This window comes from Furipterus horrens, unplaced genomic scaffold, assembly GCF_987537825.1.
Source record: "Furipterus horrens unplaced genomic scaffold, mFurHor1.1.pri manual_scaffold_9, whole genome shotgun sequence".
Classification (NCBI taxonomy): domain Eukaryota; kingdom Metazoa; phylum Chordata; class Mammalia; order Chiroptera; family Furipteridae; genus Furipterus; species Furipterus horrens.
In genome coordinates, this window is record NW_028327179.1 from 53939007 (window position 1) to 53961450 (window position 22444).

The window sequence follows — 22444 nt, forward strand, 5'->3', positions numbered from 1 at the left end:
TCGCTCCACTTGAGGCTCCTCTCACCTCTGCCCACCCCTTCTGACACGACCACCCATCTCCTCCATTCCTTCCCCAAATGCAAAATGACACTTCTCAGTAATCCTCCCACCTAAAACCAAACACCAAATAAAAGCATCCCTCCATTGGTCAGACTGGCAATTCTAGAATGTCAGGATGACACTGGTACTCAAGAGAGGGATTTAAGAAAGAGCACCTGGCAAGCAGGTTTAGCATTTGAATATCTCTCTATCTAAGACATTACCTAGAAGATCCAACTTTTACATAGATTTTCAGGACTCTCAAATAATCTTGGACTTCTCCAGTTGTGTATTTATCAAATTATTAACAAAAGACTCTTGTTGCACCACAGTGTGCTTATCTCATCTTTGTAAAAAACAGCCTCTTCTCTCATTTGAAATCCTGTCAACTTGACTGCAGGTTCTGCAAAGAGCTCTGGCTTGCCCTGCTTAACTGTAAACAAGCTCTTGCGTGAGTCCACCCAGCTCCCTGGGACCATTCACATTCTACCTTCTTTCCCGGTTCTTCCTGGTCCACATCCACTTTTGACTACAAATATTTTAAACACCCGAGGAGTAAAATTTTCATGCTTGCAAATTTAATAAGTGTGAATGAACTCAGAGAAATTATAATTACTACTATAATATACTGATTTTATAGCTACACACACACAAAACAGACCAATAGAGGCAACAAGTGATCACTTTATATGAATAGCCCCTCCCTTAGTGCCTCTTAAATGCACTCAGCATTTCTACTCAGCATTTTAGGAACAAGTCTTTTTTCTGAGTCTCTTCTTGAGTCCCATGTTATCCTTGGGAGGTGACATGGGTCTGAAGCTGGAACAGGAACTAGAATGTATTGTTTTGAAACCTGTCTGTTCTTGTTTGTTCTCCTGCTTGATTTTCATTTCAGTGATTACAGGACTTATCTTCCACAGCTCCAGGAGTTTTGTCAGAGAAACTGAGATCTCTGTGGCCAGATGGTCTTAGGGTTTTTTTTGTGTGTTTTTCTGTGTAAACTCAACTGGGTTTCAGACTATTTCCAGGGATTTGACACGTTTCAGTTCTGTTTTCCTTTAAAATTAAAAGTCATATGTTTTGACAACTTCTTAGTACAGAAAAAATGGTTTCATAAAAGAAAGGAAGAAAGGAAAAAAGGAAAAAGAAAAGAGAGAGAAAACATTCAATTCTCCTCTCTGGAGGTGACTCACCTGACTAGCTTTGAACAAACAAAGCAGCAAAAGTGCCATTTAAAGAACCACACAGACACAAGGAATTTGGCCTCATTAACAGGTTCTCCTTGTTTCTGTATCTTCTCTTCCTTTTAACTAGTGATTTTCCTCAGAATGCCCATCTGTTCTGTTGCTGACAACATTCCCATAGACCCAAAAGTGCCCCTGTCAACCCTAAAATCTTAGGATGACTTCTTTACTCTTCTTTTTTATTGTCTTAAGTTTCAAAATATTGTTTAATTAAAAGATTTGGGGTAAGGGGAGGGCAAGGAGCAGTTGCCTCCCCTCCAGCAGCTTCCACCCAAAGCAAGAACTTTGCAGGGAGACTTTGCACAAGCTGTCCTCTTGGTCTTTGGTCTTTGCAGCCAAAGCATGTTTTTTAAGCCATTAAAATCTCTCTCTGTAAAGCAGCGGTTCTCAACCTGTGGGTCGCGACCCCTTTGGGGGCTGAATGACCCTTTCACAGGGGTCAGCTAAGACCATCAGAAAACACATATATAATTACATATTGTTTTTGTGATTAATCACTATGCTTTAGTTATGGTTGGGAGTCACCACAACATGAGGAACTGTATTAAAGGGGAGCGGCATTAGAAAGGTTGAGAACCACTGCTCTAAAGTGACGTCTAAGCCGTGTCCACTGCTAAAAACACACCTTCACAAATTTTATTTTACATACTTATAGAGAGAGAACTGTGCTTTAGAGTATTGGCATACTATTTAAGTGCCTGTGAATATATGCACTTTGAACCTTAAACACAGATCAAATAAGGCATTGTGGTTGGAAGGATGGGCTTTGGAGCAGACAAACTTGAGTTTGAATCCTGGCCCTACTAGTTAACAGCTGTGTATGTGATTACAAATGATTTATCCTTTGAGAACCTCAGTTTCCTCATTTGTAAAGTGGGAATACTAGGACCTATGTCATGTGATTTTTTTAGATATTATTTAAATGAAATGTGTAGAATGCTTAGCTCAGTGCCTAGACTATAGCAGAAACTCAAACCCATCAAGACAGGTCTTCACACTTTGAATAATTTCAAGTTAAGAAGCTCTTTCTGAAATGATATCTCAGGCAGAAGGGCAATATATAAAACATTAAAAAGTAGGATTGTTCTGGTTAAAGAGCAAGTGAGGGTCCAAGCTCTGCCTGCCCCCATGCCTGTTCCTCCTTTCTGCACTTGTTCCCACCTTCCTCACTCACAACAGGAGAAAAGCCAGTCACATGTACGTATGTGTACAGCTATACAGATACAAACCTTCTAAAGTTTCCAGCCTGACAAAGATGAGCAGAAAGTTTTTTCATCATTTAACTCAGACCCTTTGACAATTTTTTTTTACATACTACTAAGCCTTTCAAAATATTTCCTGTTTCTTAGTTTTATGTTCTTTATTGTGATGAATGCCTTCAAGCTCAGGAAGCACATCTCTAAACTCTCTAAATAGCATCTCAGATCTTGTATAATAAAGCTTCCATTTTTAAGTAAGCTGGGAAATATTGTACATATTTACATTTGAATTAAAGGTGTCCTCATTTCCAGTGAATCACTCATTTTGAATTGGCAAGATTAATTAATGCATGCAGCACATTTGAATAACTTATTAGAAAGGTTGGAAAAAAGTTGACCCACTTTTTGTTAAGGATGAGGTGAGCCCTCTCCACAGTCTTAAAAATATACCTAGCAAGTAGCCAGAGAATGGAAGTCAGGGGGACTACAGGAGGAAGGTGCTCCTTTATTTCACCTCTCTTCTTTTCAAGGTAGCTAGTTTAGCCAAGGATCATATTCAAAAATCATTTCTAGAACAATGGAGAGTTCAGGAACAAACTATAGTCCAACAAAAAGACACAAAACCAAGGCCTACTCTTTGAACCCAGGATTGTCTGTTAGCCTTTGGAGCAGCATCCTACACACACGGTGCTAAACACATATATTTCAATGATGACAATTTTGATAAATAAGTCCTCCTTAGAAAAATAGCTCTCTTACGGAAGAGATAAAAAAAGAAAACAATGTTTTGCCCACTGGTAATTTACTTCAGAACCATTTTGTTTAAAATTTCACTGAATGATTTTAGAACACATACTACAAATACATTTATATCACTAACAAATAAAATTTGGCTTTCCATTTATTTTTATATAAGAATGTGGATTTTTTCTAATTAAAAGTAGTAATTGTTTTTTTAAAACAACAAAAACCAGCAAAATACTGAAAATGTCAGGAGGATGTGAAAAACCATTATCCCACCTTCCAAAAATAACAGTCAACATTCTAGTGTTTTTCTTTCATTTGATTAAGTGCAATAGTTAGTGTTTCAGAAGGTTGTAAATTAATCAGAACTTGGTTAAAAGCTGAATTTAAGAAATAGATACAATGTTGCTCCCTAATTTTAAACTGTTCAGTGACTTCTCCTCTGACTTGGAATAAAATCTAAATGTCTCATCTTGCCCTATAGGGCCCCATGCCATGGAGCCCCTGTCTCCTCCAACCTGCCCTGTGGCACCTTTCCTACACACACTCAGGCCTCTGGGGCCTTCTTCCACGTCTTCTCTGTCCAGCTGTCTGGCTGTTCACCGCACAGGCCTTCTCCCTGGAATGCCCCCACTGCCCTTCAGGGCCCAGCTGATATGTTATTGATCAGAGCAGTCTCCTAAATTAGGTCCCTGGTGTTACTCTTTGTCACAGCACCCTGCATGTTGCCCTCAGAGCCTCTATCACAGCATATAGTCATTTGTACTAGCCTGCTCTTTGTGCCTCTCTTCCCAGAGTAAGCTCTGTGCAACACGGCCACATCTTACCTGAATCCCTCACATGGAATCTGAGACATAAAAGTACTCAGGCGTTTGTTTGGGATGTGAAGGGCAATCCCTGCTTTGGGACAAGATGGATGAGACTAGACTGCCTCTTGGTTTGCTTCCTTCCTCATAATACATTGTATTCTATGAATTTATGAAGCAGTAACCCAGGCACAGATAGACAAATTACCATCATATGGATGTCAATAAGTCTTCAAGGTGCAGGTTAAATACCTGTGCATCAGAAGAAGTAAGCCTAATTATGAAATCTAATATTTTATTAAATAATACAAATCTGTGTTATTTTGTGTCCATTCACATTTTGGTGAAAATTTCCTTACTGATATAACCACTACATTTTTTTCCCTATCAGAACAGCAGTCCATGCCAAGAGAATAAGACCTGTGGTATATACCTATAATATATATTCAATGCAGTACAGGTTTCAAGGAGCATAAACAACTTGGTCTTGTATAAACAAGCATTTTGAAGATGTTCTTTGCACATAGTAGGCACTAAGGAACTGTATGTCAGATAAAGCTGAAGAAGTCAGGGGAACATATTCACATGCACATCTATGCAAAGCAGGCAATTTGATGGGCATACTTAAAAGGCACTTGCCCTTAGATGTCACTCTTAAGAAGCATTTATAGGTGAGAAGTCTGAAACACATTTTTGTATATATTAATCTAGGGTGCCAGTTTTATCAGGTCCACCAGGCTTCCACCCTGGCAGTGTTATCCCTGTGCCAGGGTGCACCCACACACTTCAATCTGCAGCCCAGGCCTGGGGCCAGCCTCTACACGGAGCCCTGACTCGGGTTTTTAAGAACCTTCATTCACAGTCCATCTCTGCTCTCATCTAGCTCTTATCTCAGACCCCGGGTTGTTTGAACTACTTCTGCTTCAGTTCCTCCACCAGGCCCTGCTTGTTAACCTGCTTCAAGTACTGGGGCCCTGCTCCTTCCTGCCATCTAACTTGCAGAAACTCAAGTACTCTCCTAAGCCCAGCCACAGGGAGCACTAGGGCAGAGACCTCACTATCTGACGCTCACCGTTATTCCCCATTCCTGTTCTCTGACTCCCCTTCCCTATGTGGTATCCCGTGCACTTGCCTACAGCTATAACTGTCTATACCTGTAACCTGCCATACTGGGCTATCTCAGCCTCCTACTCCATCCTGTTACAGTCACCAGGCCCTGTTCTTCCATATCCAAGATATCACACTTATTCAACACACACTTATTAATTAACTACTACATTTCACATACTGTGCCAGGCACAAAGAAGGCTCAAGTACTACCCTTGGCAAGGCATGATGCCTTTATTGTGTTTTTTTCTAATTTGCTTAGAGAAATAGGAAGGAAGAGAGAGAAACACCAATGTGAGAGATATATCAATCAGTTGCCTCTTGCAGGCCCTCAACTGGGGACCTGGCCCACAACCCAGGCATGTGCCCTGATTGGAAATTGAACCAGTGACCTTTAAGTTCACAGGCTGGCACTCAATCCACTGAGCCACACCAGCCAGGGCTGTCTTTATAGTTTCATCCCCTTCAAATATGATCATTCCCTAATTCACCCTGATTTGAAAGCAATGAATCTTTCCCAATACTGAACTTAGCTTCTGCGGACTAAGCATTCTGTGCATTATCTACAGTGTGCCATACACTGTGCTGGGCACAGATGACACAGAGCAGAGGCCTAACCCCAGGGCCCTGCAGAAGAGAAACATACACAACTTTGTACTAAGGACTTCAACCATAATTTGCAGAGGGAGCAAGTAAATCCTGGGGGTATAGAAAAGGGCTCTGGAGTGAAGGAAGTGTTTATATTAGGGCCTTAATGGCTGAGTTCAATTACATTTCATCCTATATTGAATGTATACTATAGGTCCATACCACATGTACTAACTTCATGCCCTTGGTCATGTTATTCCTTCTGCCTGGATGTTCCTTCCCCACTCTGCATGATGAGACTAACATGAACAAGGGCATGAAGTTAGTATTTAGGATTAGTACTTAGGAACAAAAGCACAGTTGTCCAGTGTGGGTGGAACATAGGTATATATGAGAGCGTGTAGTAGAATTTGAGTCAAGGAAGGAAATGTGGACTTCCAGCCAAGATAGAGACTTAGACAGACATGCTGCATCTCCCTCCATGACTAAGAAGGAATACAACTACCTCAAAACTAGAGATAACCAGAAGTTCCAGAAAATCAAGCTGCATGGAAGTCCAACAAACAAAGATGTAAAAAGAAAAACTCATCCAGACAGGTAGGAGGGGCAGAGCTGGGGTGGAGAGGACACAGTGTGGTGGCGGCAGCAGCAGTGGCAGCTGCCAGCAGCGGAAAGTGCAGTCACATGTTTTAAAAAGTCAGGAGGGACACCTGGGGAGCATTCCCAGGTCCAGACCAGACCACACAGCTCACAGTCCCAGTGCTAAGGAAAATAAAGTCTCATTGCTTATGACTGTGCAAACAAGTGGTGATTGGGGTGGAGGAAGAAACTGCCAATCTCTCAGTAGAGTAGGCTTATTTAAAGGGCCCCCATGGTCCTAGAACATATGCAGACCCATCCACTCTGGGAACGATGGCCAGGCCAAAAGCTAAAGAGGCACCAGTCCCATACGGAAGTGGGAGAAGTGTCTGGAAAAGGGGCGAATGCTGAGCAAGTGGTATTGTTCCCTCTCAAACCCCTCCCCCACATACAGAGCCGCAACATGGTGAAACTGGTCACCCTGTACTGAAAAATACCTAAGGCTCTGCTCATTACAACACAACAGGTATGACAGCTCTACCTAAGACACAGAGGTAAACAAACACAGGAGCCTTTCAAGATGAGAAGACAGAGAAGTATGACCCAAAAGAGGGAACAGATTAAGGTTCCAGTGGGAGAACTAAGTGACAAGGAGATAGATGCAGAGTTCTAAACACAGGTGATAAAGAGGCTCACAGCTTGACAGATATGCTTAAGTATGGCAAACACATAAAGGAAGAAGTGAAGGCTATGCCAAATGAAACAAAGGAAAATTCACACAAAACCAATGGTGAAGGGAGAGAAACCGGGGCTCGAATCAATGAGTTGGAACATAAGGAAGAAAAAAGCAGTCAAACAGTACAGAATGAGGGAACAGAGATTGAAAAAAATGAGGAGAGGCTTAGGAAGCTCTGGAACAACTTTAAATGTGCCAACATCCGAATCATAGGGGTGCCAGAAGGAGAAGAGGAAGAGCAAGAAATGGAAAGCTTATGTGAAAAAATAACAAAGAAAAACTTCCCGAATTTGATGAAGAAAATAGACATGCAAGTCCAGGAAGCACAGAGAGTCCCAAACAAGCTACACCCAAGAAGGACCACACCAGGACACATCATCATTAAAATGCAAAGGTTCAAGATAAAGAGAGAATCTTAAAAGCAGCAAGAGAAAAGCAGAGAGTTACCTACAAAGGGGTGCCTATAAGACTATCAGCTGATTTCTCAAAAGAAACTTTGCAGGCAAGAAGAGACTGGCAAGAAATATTCAATGTGATGAAAAGCAAGGACTTAAAACCAAGATTACTCTATCCAGCAAAGCTATCATTTAGAATGGAAGGGCAGAGAAAATGCTTCCCAGATAAGGTAAAGCTAAAGGAGTCCATCATCACCAAGACATTATTATATGAAATGTGAAAGGGACTTACTTAAGAAAAGGAAGATCAAAACTATGAACACTAAAGTGACAATGAACTCACAGCTATCAACAACTGAATCTAAAAAATAAAAACAAAATCCAACTAAGCAAATCAGAATAGGAACAGAATCATAGGTATGGGGATCATTTGGAGGGTTATCAGCTGGAAGGGAAAGGGGAGAGATGGGGAAATGATGCAGGGATTAAGAAGCATAATTGATTGGTACAAAATAGACAGAGGAAGTTAGGAATAATATAGGAAAGGATGAAGCCAAAGAACTTACATGCACAACCCATGGACATGAACTAAGGGGGGCTGGGATTGCTGGAGTGAAGGGGGGTACTGGGCAAAGAGGAGAAAAGGAAAAATTTGGGGGCTACTGTAACAACATAATTAATAAAATATATTTTAAAAAACAGAAAGAAAATGTGGGTCTAACTTGAGGTAGTGCACGGGCTGGTTTGGGTGGTAGAGAACAAAGCAAAGAAAACCTTTGGAGCTCATGTGATTAATCACATGTTACTGTAATAAAGGGCCATTACATGTCAACAGGGAGATGATGAATTTATCTTTCAACCTGCCCAAAACATACTGAGTTCATAAACTATCTCTCTTTCGATTTGTACCCTGACCCACTAATGAGGTCAAGCTCAGCCTCCTCTATCAGGTCTGAGACTTTCAGTGCCTCACTTTCTGTCTGTGCTGCCATTGGAAGACGTGCTTCGAGAAAGGTCCAGCATCAGTTGTAGGAGTTAGATATGTTGATGTGACATCTCCCCCAGATGCAGACTTGCCTGGGTTGTAGAACTGTTAGGACTTGGATAAGCTTGCCAAATTTTATCACTTTTCTGGAAAGGATATCAACATACCACTGAGATGTTAGACCTTCGGTATTTTTAAACATTTATCAAGAATAACCTTCCAAATGGCATCATTCCTCAGTGTTTGGTTTCTTTTAGAGAATTGTTTTGTCTACCATAAGAATATTATTGAGGACACTATTTCACCAAGTTACAAAATGTACTCTTTATAAAGATCCACTTATTAAATTTCTGTCAGGTCTTAGTCTCTACAAAAACACTGTTTCTCCTAAACAAATCATTTTTTAAAATCTCTATACATTGGTTGAAGTAACACATTCAATCTTCCTTTTGGCTACAGACATATTTGAAGACCGATCATGGCAAGTATATAGGATTGATGATATGTAGGCTGAGTCCCTTTCCTTTTCTACCCACCTCTAATTAATGTTTTGACTTGTGTGTGTACAAATAATCCACCTTCAATCTTTCTTGAAACAAGGCTAGAAGACAAATAACACACACCTCTACATACAGTCTCATCTATTTAGAATATTTTACTAAAATAGAACAGTTTAACTGCAACCTTTACCTTTATAGTGATCTTCTAGCTAAATATTTGAGAGGATGGAAATAAAGCCCTTCCTCTGGTAGACAGAGCTAGTCAGAGAAATATTTTAAAAAGTCCTGAAAGATAAGAATCCTAATTCACACTGAGCAAATGCATGATCAAGTGTCAGACACATTTTTACCTCATATTTACCAAAAAGTGCTTCTTCCTGCACTGTTAGGTCTGCTAATCAGTGTCCTTCTCTGTTTTGCCAAAATAATGTGTAAAGACAGTGCCTAGCTAACTTATTGATTCTTATAGAAAACAAACCCCTGTCTTTCACTGAAATATTCTTCTTCTCCACTCTCTCCTTCCTCTAGCAGAGAAAGGCAACATGATTATTTAGGAAAAGTCAGTGGATGAGAACATTTCTTTTCATTAATAAATATTTGTTTTTCTTCTGTTTCTTCACTCAGCCCTAGATTCTGCTCAGGGAGTTTCTGGTTTTTGTTGTTGTTGTTGTTGTTGTTTTATCCTGAGATTACTTCCTCATTTTTGTGTATTATGTACAGTAATATTTCACTTCCACTTTGTTTCAAGATGAGAATGGAAGAATTTTTTTAAAAAGTAGGCCTATTCCACATGACCTTGGATAGTCTAAAGCAGTCACAGCTCATTGGTGGTTAAGAAATGAGTAAATTGTACATAGTAAGTAGGATTTTGTTCTGTTTTGTTTTTCAGCTTAGTGGACTAATAAGTTGGGCCAGTTAACAAATCAAGTCAGAGTTTTAACCCTGAAATGGTAATGAATTCCTTTGTTCCCAAGAATTATGGGAGTGGCAGTTTTGTAAAAGCAATCATTCCTTTGGTACTAGATGCTATGATTAAGGCATTTGAATCAACTATGAAATTAAGAACAGAAGTACTATGCAAGCTCAGTTTATTTATTAGCTACCAAAGGATAGTGTGTCCAGCTAATGACATTCACAATACTACAGTGTTCCCCACATTCACATTCATTAACAAGTACATTAACCAAGTCCCTGAAATCAGATTCTTCCCTTACCCTTTGGTCCCCACTCAATAACAGAAAACCTTCAACAGGCATCGTAGAAGGAGAGAATGAGGATGTTTGAGGTCAGTGCTGGGAAGCCCTGGCAGAAGGGAAAATTCTGTTGTTACAGCCAGTAACTTCTGTGTTCTGTGCTTCCCCTTGAGCTCCCCAAGCCACATCCTCATGGTGCCTCAAACCACAGGCCTCTGGGCTGAGGCAGCATGGTCAGAATGCTCTCACAGAATGATGGCTGAGTACAAAGGGCAGAAATGAAACCTCTGGGGCTTGAGTAGGTGGAGCAAGCACTCAACATGCCCCTCATGGCAAGAGGACCTCTTGCATATGTAGCGCCGAGTGCTACTGTCTTCCTACCTTTCTCAGTGAGCCAGCATGTACACAACCATCCCCATAGACACTGTGGGAGTTGAGGCTTGTCTTCTACCCCCACCCACCTCACCACCTTTGTCTTTATTGTTTACGGAGACATTTTGAACAGGTGATCTAGATGGGAAGGTGACCTCTTCAGCATTGAGAAGTATGTGATCAATAATGCAACATCTCACATTATTAGTAATAACAGTCAACCACTTATATAGCACTTAAATCTCACAACCGTATGAAATGGATTTTTGTTATTATTATTCCACAGATGAGGAAACTAATGTCTAGAGAGTTTAAGCAACTTCTGTGACAAGCAGCTTGTTAGTAGTAAAGCCAAGCTTTGAATCCAGGCAGTGAATGAGCTGTGAATCTATGCTTTTAACCACTTCTCTACACTACCTTTAAGCAAACATAAGTAAATCTGCCTGGCCAGTCAGAATTTAGACATTGTGTCTGACAAGTATGGGGCATGTGGTTAAATTTGGGGATGACATTTCTTTCTCATAGAAGTGACTCTTGCACAATATATGAAAATCAAAACTAACCAAATAAAGAAGAGCCAGCATAAATTTCTTATGTAGGTGAGATGGCCTTCAAGAGAAGCAGAAACTGATCAGTTGCCTCCCATATGCCCCCAAAATGGGGGATTAAACCCACAACCTAGGTGTGTTCCCTGACCAGGAATCAAATCCACACCTTTTGGTGTATGGGAGACACTCCAACCAACTGAGCCACCCCAGGGTGACAGTTTTATTTTTTAATGTCTTGTGTGCTTCGACAATTAGTGAATCACTATGTTGCCACTTAACACATACTTACTGAGCACCTATAGATTGGTGTTATAACTTGGCCCTAGATTAATTTTGCTCCTCAAAATATTTATTAAAGACTTTGACCACATAGTGGTCTCAGACAGTGATATGTCTGTGTGTGGGGGTAGGGAGAAGCAGAGGGCAGAAGGGTTTGCCTGGAGCTTCCCGTGTACAGAAGAGAAAATAATTAAAACTCAGAATGTAATCTAATTCAAAATCAGAAGTCATCCTCATCTACACCTTTGTGAAAATTGTGCAAGTTGACAAATTAGTGAGACTGTTGCCTGTGGTGAAGTCTGCCCTTAGCCTGTGTAATTAGCAAAAAATGAGCAAGACCTCAGTGGGTCCTATGGGTGAGCAAGAGAAAGTGATTTCTTGATAGAAGCAGTCATTAAGAATGCAAGAGCACTAATGCACTGGGGCAACTTCCAGGGGACATGATGCCTGGGCTGCCACAAGAACAGCTCAGCCTTTTGCATCTGTGGGACCTTCCATAAAGTCATGAGTCAATCTATCCTCCAGGCAGGGAAGGGAGAGGACTACCATTTACTGAACCCTTGCTATGTGCTGTCCTCTGTGCCAGGCATTTCATATATATTGTCTCACTTAAAAAATGTGAGAAGAGTCCATGAGTTGTTGTCTTTGGAGAGGGTGATGCATGCACAGTCCAGCCTTGACACACAGAAAGCCACAGACCTTACCACCGTTGTTATCACTACAGTTACCCTGCCACATACAAATGACACAGAAGAAGTCATCCAGAAGCAAAAAGAAAAATCATTATTAACATTTTGGCCTGTAAACTTATATTCTTTTTAAAAGTAAATTTTGTGTTCAATTATCAGAATGGGATTATACTACGTGTTGGTTCAAACCTGCATTTTAACTCAAAAACTTTCACGTGCTTATTAAATACTCTTCTACAATATCATTCTAGTAGTTATAAAGCATGCAATTGTAGGTGCTTTCATAAACCCTTTTTATCAACCCCCAGTTGTAAAATATTTAGGTTGCTTTCAAGAATTTTCCACAATTTAAAAAGTGTTCTAATTAACATTCTTATAGCTAAATCAATGCAAAATTAGCCATTTTTTAAAAGGTAAACTCTCAGCATGGAAATTTCTGGAGAAAAGGATATAGACATTTTTCAAGTCAAGTTTATTGAGGCACAATTCACATACAGCACAAGTGGGCCTTTTCAGGTACACATGTCTTTGAACCTTGACAAATGTATGTCATATAACCACCACCACAAATAAGTTATATAACACTTAAAAGTATTTTAAACCTTTTGATGCATGTCATTAAATTATCTGTTAGTAAAATTACACCTATTTCCATGTACCATCAACCTGTGAAAGGTGAACATTGGGTATTATCCTTTAAAAATTTTTAAATAAAGAAGATTTTCCAATTTGGTAGGTGAATGTTTCCATCTCTTTTTAAGTTACATTTATTTGATTCCTAATGAGATTGCATATTTTTTTCATATGTTTATCTGTTTTATACCTTATAGTATGAATTTTCATGTATATCCTTGGCCTGTATTTTCAGCCAACTATTTATCTCTTTCTTATTGATTTGTAAGAGCTATTGGGAGGCTGGGGTGAAGAAGTGATCTGTCATGTTGCAAAAAATGTTTTCTACTGTGCTTTGCTTCCCTTAATAATTTTATGGCTTTTTTTCCCCCTCAAAAGTTTGAGTTTCTGTAATCTCTCCAGCTATTCCTTATAGATTCCATTTTGGAAGTCATCTTCATAAAGTCCTTTCCCAATTCATAATTATTTAAATACTGTATTTGCCCTTTCTTTTAGTTAAATCTTTGAGTAATCTGGAATTTATTTTGAATATTCTTTTATTTTTTATTGCATTTTTCTATACTATTTAGTTATTTTACACCCCCCTCCCACCCCACAATCACCACACTGTTGCCCATGTCCATGAGTCCTTTTTCCTTTTTGCTCAATCTCTTAATGCCTTAACCTCCTCACCCTTAGCTGTCATCCTCTCTCTGTCTATGAGTCTGTCTCTATTTTGCTTGCTAGTTTGGTAGGTTCATTAGATTCCACTATGAGTGAAGTCATATGGCATTTGTCTTTCTCTGACTGGCTTATTTCACTTAGAATAATGTTTCCAGGTCCATCCATACTGTTGCAAGGGGTAAAATTTTCTTCTTTCTTTACGGCCGAGTAGTATTGCATTGTGTAAATGTCCCATAGTTGTTTTATCCATTTATCTATTGATGGACCCTTGGGCGGCTTCCATAGCTTGGTGATTCTAAATAACCCTGCAATGAACATAGGGGTGCTTATTTTCTTTTGAATTAGTGTTTTGGGTTCCTTGGGATATATTCCCAGAAGTGGGCTCACTGGGTCAACAGGCAGATTCATTTTTTTAAAGTATATTTCATTGATTATGTTGTTATGGTAGTTCCAATTTTTTCCCCTTTGCTCCCCTCTGCCCAGTATCCCCCTTCCCTCCAGAAACCCCATCCCCCTTAGTTCATGTCCACGGGTCATGCATATAAGTTCTTTGGTTTCACCCTTTTCTACATTATTCTTAATTTCTCCCTGTCTATTTTGTACCAACCTGTTGTGCTTCTTAATTCCTGCACCATATCCCCATTTCTCTCCCTCCCCTCTCCCAGCTGATAACCCTCTAAATGATCCCCATACCTATGATTCTGTTCCTATTCTGGTTTGCTTAGTTGGATTTTGTTTTTATTTTTTAGATTCAGTTATTGATAGTTGTGAGTTTGTTGTCATTTTAGTGTTCGTAGTTTTGATCTTCTTTTTCTTAAGTAAGTCCCTTTCACATTTCATATAATAATGGCTTAGTAATGATGAGTTCCTTTAGCTTCACCTTGTCTGGGAAGCACTTCATCTGCCCTTCCATTCCAAATGATAGCCTTGCTGGATAGAATAATCCTGGTTGCAGGTTGCCTTTCATCATATTGAATACTTCTTGTCAGTCCCTTCCTGCCTGCAAAGTGTTCTCTGAGAAATCAGCTGATAGTTCTATAGGTACCCCCCTGTAGGCAACTCTCCACCTCTCTTTTGCTGCCCCCAGGACTCTCTCTTTATCTTCCACCTTTGGCATCTCAATCATGATGCATCCTAGTGTGGTCCCTTCTGGTCCTGCTCGCCCGGGACCCTCTGTGCTTCTTGGACCTGTATGTCCATCTCTTTCGCAAAATTTGGGATGTTTTCCTCATTTTTTTCATTCTTGCTTCCTCATTCTGCACTGGTTGACTATTTTTTTCTTCCTTATGTTCCAAATCATTGATGTGAACCCCGGTTTCCTTCCCTTCACCATTGGTTTTGTGTGGATTTTCCTTCGTTTCACTTTGCATAGCCTTCACTTCTTCTCTTATGCATTTGCCATACTCAAGCATATCTGTCAATCCTGTGAGTATCTTTATCACCAGTGTTTTCAATTCTGTGTCTGTTAGGTTGTCTGTCTCCTCATCTGTTAGGTTCACTATCTCCTTGGCACTTAGTTCTCCCACTGGAACCTTGATCTGTTCCCCCTTTTTGGCCATACTTCTCTGTCTCCTCATTCTGACAGGCTCCTGTGTGTGTTTGCCTCCGCATCCCAGGTAGATCTGTTGCTTCTGTTACACTGTAAGGGGCCGAGCCTTAGGGTTTCGTCAGAACAGGGTGACCCGTTTCACCACGTTGTGGAACTGTATGTGGGGGAGGGGTCTGAGAGGGAACAATGCCGCCTGTCCAGCACTCACCCCTTTTCCAGGCACCTCTCCCACTTCCCTATGGGACTGGTGCTTCTCTAGCTGCTGCCTTGGCCGTCATTCCCAGAGTGGGTGGGTCTGTAGACGTACTAGAACTGTAGGAGCTCTTAAACAAGTGGACTCTGCTGAGAGACTGGAAGTTTCTGCCTCCACCCCAATGCCCACTGGTCTGCACAGTCAGAACCAATGAGGCTTGATTTTCCCCGGTGCTGGGACCGTGAGCTGCGCAGTTCGGTCAGGAGCTGGGAATGTTCCCCAAGTGTCCCTCCTGACTTTTTAAAATGTGTGACTGCACTTTCTGTGGTCTGCTGCTACTGCTGCTGCTGCCACCACCACACCATGTCCTCTCCGCCCCTCCTACCTGTCTGGATGAGAATTTCTTCTTTATATCTTTGTTTGCTGGACTTCCATTCAGTTTGATTTTCTGGAACTTCTGGTTGTTTCTAGTTTTGAGGTAGTTGTATTCCTTCTTGGTTGTGGAGAGATAAGCAGCATGTCTGTCTACGCCTCTATCTTGGCTGGAAGTCCAGCAGATTCATTTTTAATTTTTGAAATATCTCCATACTGCTTTCCACAGTGCTTGCACCAACAGGCATTCCCACCATGTGCAAAGGGTTCTCCTTTCTCCACATCCTCGCCAGCACTTGTTGTTTGTTGATTAATTGATGATGGCCTTTCTGACAGGTTTGAGATGATATCTCATTGTGGTTTTAATTTGCATTTGTCTGATGATTAGTGACATTGAACATCTTTTCATATGTCTATTGGCCATCTGTATGTCCTCTTTGGACAGTGTATAGTCAGGTCCTTTGCACGTTTTTTAATTGGGTTGTTTGTCTTTTTGGTGTTGAGTTTTGTAAGTTCTTTATAAATTTTTTTAATGTGTTTTATTGACTACAGTGTTACATTTGTTCCAATTTCCCATCCCTCTGCTCCCCTCCACCCGGTGGCCCCCCTCCCTCTCCTTGTCCCCCCTTTAGTCCATGTCCATTGGTTGTACATATAGTTCTTCTAAACCTCTGTCTATCCCATTCCCTCCTACGATGTTTCTTAATTCCTATACCATCTCTCTCCCTCTTTCCCTTCACCTTCCCTGCTGACCTCCCCCCAATATGCTCCCCATATCTATAGTTCTCCTTCCACTCTCATTGCCTATTTAGTTTGCCTTTGCTTCAATTCCCTAGCTTCTGTTGTTGTTTCTTGTGATGCAGTTTTCATTTTAGTGTTCATAGTTTTGATCCTCCTTTTTCTAAACCAGTCCTTTTAACATCTCATATAACAGTGGTTTGGATCTAATGAACTCTTTCAGCTTTATTTTGTCCTGGAAACACTTTCTCTGCCCTTCTATTCTGAATGACAGCTTCGCTGGATAAAGTATTCGTGGTTGTAGGTTTTGGATTTTCATTGCTTTGAATATTTCTTGCCAGTCCCTTCTTGCCTGCAGGGTCTCCCTTGAGAAGTCAGCTGATAGTCTAATTGGGACCCGTTTGTACATGATTCTTTTCTTCTCTCTTGCTGCTTTTAAGATTCTCTCTTTATCTTTAACTTTTGACATTTTGATTATAATGTGTCTTGGAATGGTTCTCCCTGGGTCCCGTTGTTTTGGAACTCCCTGTGCTTCCTGGACCTGTAAGTCTATTTCCTTCCCCAAGTTTGGGAAGTTCTGCTTTATTATATTTTCACTTAATTTTTCAATTTCTAGTTCTTCTTCTTCGCCCTCTGGCAATCCTATAATCCGTATATTCGATCTCTTATAGCTGTCCCAGAGGTTTCTGATCTTCTCATCTTTGCTTCCCGTTTCCTCTCTCTGCACTGGTTGACTGTTTGTTCCTTCTCTATGTTCTGGTTTGTTGATTTGAACTCTGGATTTTATTTTCTCACCATCTGTCTCGTATGAGGTTTTGTTCCTTTCAGTATAAGTGTTTTTCAATTCTTTCTCATCTTTTTCCAGATCTTTTGTTAATTCTGTAAGCCACTTGATAACAATGGCCCTGAACTGAGCCTCTGACAGGTTTCTTATTTGTTCATCTGTCAGGTTCTTCATCTGTTGCCTGGTGAGCTGCGCCACCAGGATTTCTATAGTTGTCTGCCTCACTTTGACAGATGTGTTTTGCTTTCTTGGGCCGGCTATAGGGGGCTGTGCCTGTGTACTCGTCACAACCCAGTGACTGGCGGCAATCCGCAACCTTTTTCGCCACACTGTGGCCCTTTGTCGTCACAACCCAGCGACCGGCAGTGGTCCAGCAACCTTTCTTGCTGCGCTGTGGCACTTTGTTGTCACTGCCCAGCAACCAGTGGCTACCCGCAACCTATTTCGCAACGCTGTGGTGCTTTGTGTGGGGGCGGGGGTCCAAGATGGATTCCCGCAGTTATTCTGCTAGGAGACTGGGATCCGTCCTCCCGCCCTCTGAGCCTCACTGTTTGGGGCGATGTGGTGGTTGCTTTTCCGAGCGTTGGGGTCGCAAGCTGCTGGGGTTAGACTGCAGCTGAGACTGCTCTCCCTGCCGCTGGGATTGTTCTCCCTGCCGCTGTCCCTGGTGCTACTGCAAACAGCTCCGCCTACTTTCGCTCTTACCTGCCCAAAGGGCACCGCTGGTTTATAACTTTGTACGTTGGGCTTCCGTGTAGTTTTATTTTCTGGAATTTCTAGTTATCTTTTGTTTTGAAGTAGTTGTATTCCTCTCTATTTGTAGAGGGAGACCGAGTGTGTCCGTCTAAGCCTCCATCTTGGCCAGAAGTCCTCTTTATAAATTTTTTATATTAACCCCTTACAAGGTGTATTGGCAAATATGTTCTCACATTCTGTGGGTTGCCTTTTTTATTTTGTTGATGTATTCCCTTGCTGTGCAAAAACTTTTTAGTTTGATGTAGTCCCATTTCTTTCTTTTTTCTTTTGTTTCCCTTGCCCAGAGAGATATATCTGATAAAATATTGCTACAAGAAATGTCCTAGATTTTGCTGCCTATTTTTTCTTCTATGATTTTTATGGTTTTTCATCTAATTTAAGTCTTTAATCCATTTTGAATTTATTCTTGTGTATGGAGGAAGATGGTAGTCTAGTTTCACTTTTCTCTATGTATCTGTCCAATTTCCCCAACACCATTTAATGAATAAACTATCTTTAGCCCATTGTATGTGCTTGCTTCCTCTGTCAAATATTAATTGAATATAAACCCTTTCTGGGTTCTCTATTCTGTTCTACTGATCCACGTGTCTGTTTTTATGCTAGTACCATGCTGTTTTGATTACTATGACCTTGTAGTACAGTCTCATATTAGGTAGTGTTATTCCTCCAACTTTGCTCTTCTTTCTCAACATTGCTTTCACTGTGCAGGGCCTTTTGTGGTTCTGTAACCATGCAAACTGGGTTTTGGCCACTTGAAACCCTTATATATTACTCAAGAATTTGTGTTGAAGGAAACAGTTTTTATTAACAAGGTTCCAAACTTGGGGGGGAGGGGGCTGAGAGGACTGCTGTTCTAAGCCCTTCTCTCTCATGAGACCCAGAACGTCTCTTGCTCCCCAAAAGTCTACAAGCCAAAATCATGCCCATAAATTCCTCATTTTCTAATCTATCCTTAAGCTGATTATGCAAACATATCTCCATCCTCTCTGGCATGTGCACTTGTGGGTTTCAGAGTCGCCATCTTCTCACAGCAGCTCTCTCTTTCAGGATCTGGGGTACACTGTTCCCAGTCTCCATGTAGCCATCCAGAAACTATATGCTGTGCTACACTGGATCATAGTGTCCCAGGGAGGCACACATCCCTTTGTGGGACCCTGCCTCCGGGAGCAGGCTCCCATCCATCCAGGATCTAAAACTCTGGTAGGTCCATCATCTGTCTGGTCCCATGACCACTCCCACCCATGCAGTGAGCAAGACCAGAGGCCCAAAGCATCCAGATGCCAAAGAACCAGAGAGAGAGCTTGCACAAAGCACCAAAGCAAGAGAGTTACTTCTTAATAGAAAGCAGCCCTACAAAGAGTCTTTTACTTTAAACATCCCTCCTGATATCCCATGTGTGCAGGAAGCTAGTGGGAGTGTCCAGCCTGTCCTATGATGTGTCAGTGTCTGCCATTTTTGTCAGCTCCCCAGTGCCTTTTACCCTTTTTCAGCTGCCATCTTTAGTCAGGGCAAATGTTTTCCAGCTATGTGCAGGCACACATGCATCTGTTAGTCCAGCTTGGGGTATCAGGCTCTTGCAGCTCACACAGGCTCTGTATGAACTCCACCCGCCCACCCTGGCTATATTATGAGTCATTCTGTCAGGGCAAGTTCTCACAGCCACGTTTACAGTTTGCCCCAGGCAGCAGCCTTCTTCCAAAGTCCCTCCCTTCAGGAAGGCACAAGCTGTTTTAATCTGCCTTGGTTATGCAATGTGCCTTAAATGCTGTGCCTTCTGCTCTGCAGACACCCTTTTGCCACCCTCTGCATTTTTGCAGGACTTGGGGGGGTCCCTGTCTTCTAGGGACCTCTAGTCTGACCTACTCTATTAGAGTTCCATATAAATTTTTGAAATATTTGTTCTAGTTCTGAGAAATACATCTTTGATATCTTGATAGAATTTGCATTGAATTTATAGATTGCTTTGGGTAGTATGGACATTTTTATGATGTTAATCTTCTTATCCGTGAACACGGTATGTGCTTCCACTTATTTGTATCTTCTTCCATTTTTTTCTCCAGTGTCTTATAGTTTTATGGGTACAGGTCTTTTACATCCTTGGTTAGGTTTATTCCTCGATATTTTATTCTTTTTGAAGCAATTGTGAATGGGATTGTTTTCTTAATTTGCCTTTCTATTAGTTCACCATTGGCATATAAAAGTGCAACTGATTTCTGGATATTAATTTTGTATCCTACTACTTCCCTGAACTCATTTATCAGTTATAGTAGTTTCTTGGTAGAGTTTTTGGAGTTCCCTATGTACAGTGTTATGTCATCTGCAAATTAAGACAGTTTCACTTCTTCCTTTCCAGTTTGGATGCCTTTTATTTCTTCTTCTTGTCTGATTGCTGTGGCTAGGACTTCTAGGACTAAGTTAAATAAGAGAGGTGAAAGCAGACATCCCTGTCTTGTTCCTGATCTTAAAGGGAACACTTTTAGTTTTTGTCCATTGAGTATTATGCTGGCAGTGGGTTTTTCATATATGGCCTTATTATATTTAGGTATGTTCCCTCTATTCCCACTTTGCTGAGCGTTTTTATCATAAATATGTGCTGGATTTTATCAGATGCTTTTTCTGCTACTATTGATATATACATGTGGTTTTTACCATTCATTTTGTTTATGTGGTGAATCACATTTATTGATTTGCGAAGGTTGTACCAACCTTGCATTCCCAGAATACAACTCACTTGATCATGGTATATGATCTTTTTGATACACTGGTGATAGCTCCAAAGTGGCTGTCCAGAGCCACATTCTTTATTTGTGACTGGTCCTTTTTATGGTTTCTATGTCTTTTTTCATGCTATTATTTATAATCATTACTCTAAACTCTCTATCTGATGAATTACTTACCTCCATATCATCTAGTTCTTCTTCCGGTGAAATCAATTTTTCTTTCAGTTGGGATCTGTTTCTTTGTCTTACCATTTTGGCTGCTTCTTTGTATTTGTTTCTACGTATTAGATCTGCGAGGACTCTGGTTCAAACCTTTGTCAGATGTTGCCTGTGAGTGGCTCTGGGCAGCCACTTTGGAGCTATCAGTAAGCCACAGCACATGGCTCCTTCTGCTGGACATATTTGTGTACAGAAACAACCAGGCTGCACACTAAGGGTGTATTTTACAAGCAGCAGGCCCATGGAGGGCCACCTAAGGTCTCAGAGGTCCTAGAGATTTGCCTTAATCAATGATTAACTTAATCAATGATATAGCCTAAAAATGTAATCAGCAGTGAGGCTTAAACTACACAGGGTGGGGCAACATAATTTCTGTGGGCAGCACTATTGCTTCCCATCAAACTGACACCACTTGGAGGATATTCCTCTGCCTGAGAAAAATGGCTCCTGCAGTATGGAGAATGACTAAGCACAGGAATCCTGGCAGCTATTCCTTCAATTCTCTCCCCAGAGCCACCAGCCCCAGACTCTCCTCATGTGTCTCTAGCCCACTCTGCCCTCGCTCTGCTGAAGCCCAGTGTAAGTGGCTACAAGCAAGATTTTGTGTATTGGCCCTTTAAGAGGCTCTCTGTATCTCTGTCTCCAACTGTCACTGCATGGCAGGCAAAAGCCTGCTGATTTTCACAGCTGGACATTATCTGTGTTCCTTTCCTGGCTCTGGTGCTGTAGGCTGGGGAGCCCAGCTTGGGGTTTAGACCTCACACTTCTCAGGGGTAATTGCCCAGCTGCTGAAATATCCCTCTGGATCTTCAGCTCCCACCCATGGGAGCCCAGCCAGCCCTCTCTCACCTCTGCATTCCCTGCCAGTCATGTTGTGGTGAAGTGGTTTCTTCTGTCTGTCCTTGGTTATAAGGCTTCTGTCCAGCTAGTATTCAGTTGGTTATTCAAGATGATGTCTCTACAATTTAGTTGTAATTCCAGATTGGTCCTGGGTGGAGGTTAGTGTAGCTTCCACTTACTCCTCCACCAACTTTGTTCTCTCCCTGGAATTTATTTTGTATATCTCATGGGGCAAACTTCATTTTTCCCCCAAACGATGAGCCAGTTGTACCAGCCCCATTTATCAAAAAATAGATCTTTTCCCTACTAACCTGAGAAGTCACCTTTATATTTATTACATACTTAGCTGTGTCTCTAAACTTTCCATTTTGTTCCACAAAATTTCTTATATTTTTTGGAAAAGAATAGGTATAGCTTCACAAGTTTAAAATATTATAGTTTTATAATATGTTTTAATATCTAGTATTAAAAGCACTGTTTTTCATTACTGTACTTTTTCAAATTTTTCTCTCAGGTCCAGATTATTCCAGATGAAATTCAAACCATATCTGAGTTTAAATATTTAATAGGAAATTTTATTGAAATATTATTATATTTATATATTAATCTGAGAAGAATTTACATCTTTATAATAAGCATTCAGTCATCCCTGAGGAACAGGATATGTTGCTCCACATATTCAGATTTTCTTTTTTGTGCCTCGGTAAATTTTTATAGCTTTAAAATATGGGTTCTGCATGTTTTCTTTATGTGTTTATCCAGGAATCATAATTTTTTGTTACCATTATTCATAGCATCCGTCTTTTCACTATACTTTCTAACTGCTCCTATTCATAGCATTATATTTATTAATGTTTTAAAAAGCTAGTTTAATAAAAACAAGTTATAATAGTATTTTAGTTTTTCTCCCCCTTTGGTGTTCCAAGAAGACAATTACATTATTTGTAAATACCCAAAATTTTGCCTTCACTTCT

The 22444-nt window shown here is 40.8% G+C and overlaps 1 protein-coding gene across 2 annotated transcripts in view; it reads left to right on the forward strand.

The window, feature by feature from the left end:
- Positions 1-22444, forward strand: part of PIK3CG (phosphatidylinositol-4,5-bisphosphate 3-kinase catalytic subunit gamma) — a 46276-nt gene that overhangs the window by 19412 nt on the left and 4420 nt on the right. Inside the window, exon 11 of one of the 2 annotated variants that reach the window (XM_090287337.1) lies at positions 9812-9869. The exons of the other annotated variant lie outside the window; for it this stretch is intronic. Within the exon in view, the coding sequence (XP_090143463.1) occupies positions 9812-9841 (30 nt within the window). The 3' untranslated portion in view covers positions 9842-9869. Of the gene's footprint in view, positions 1-9811; positions 9870-22444 lie in introns of those variants that run through there. 2 annotated transcript variants of the gene reach the window in all.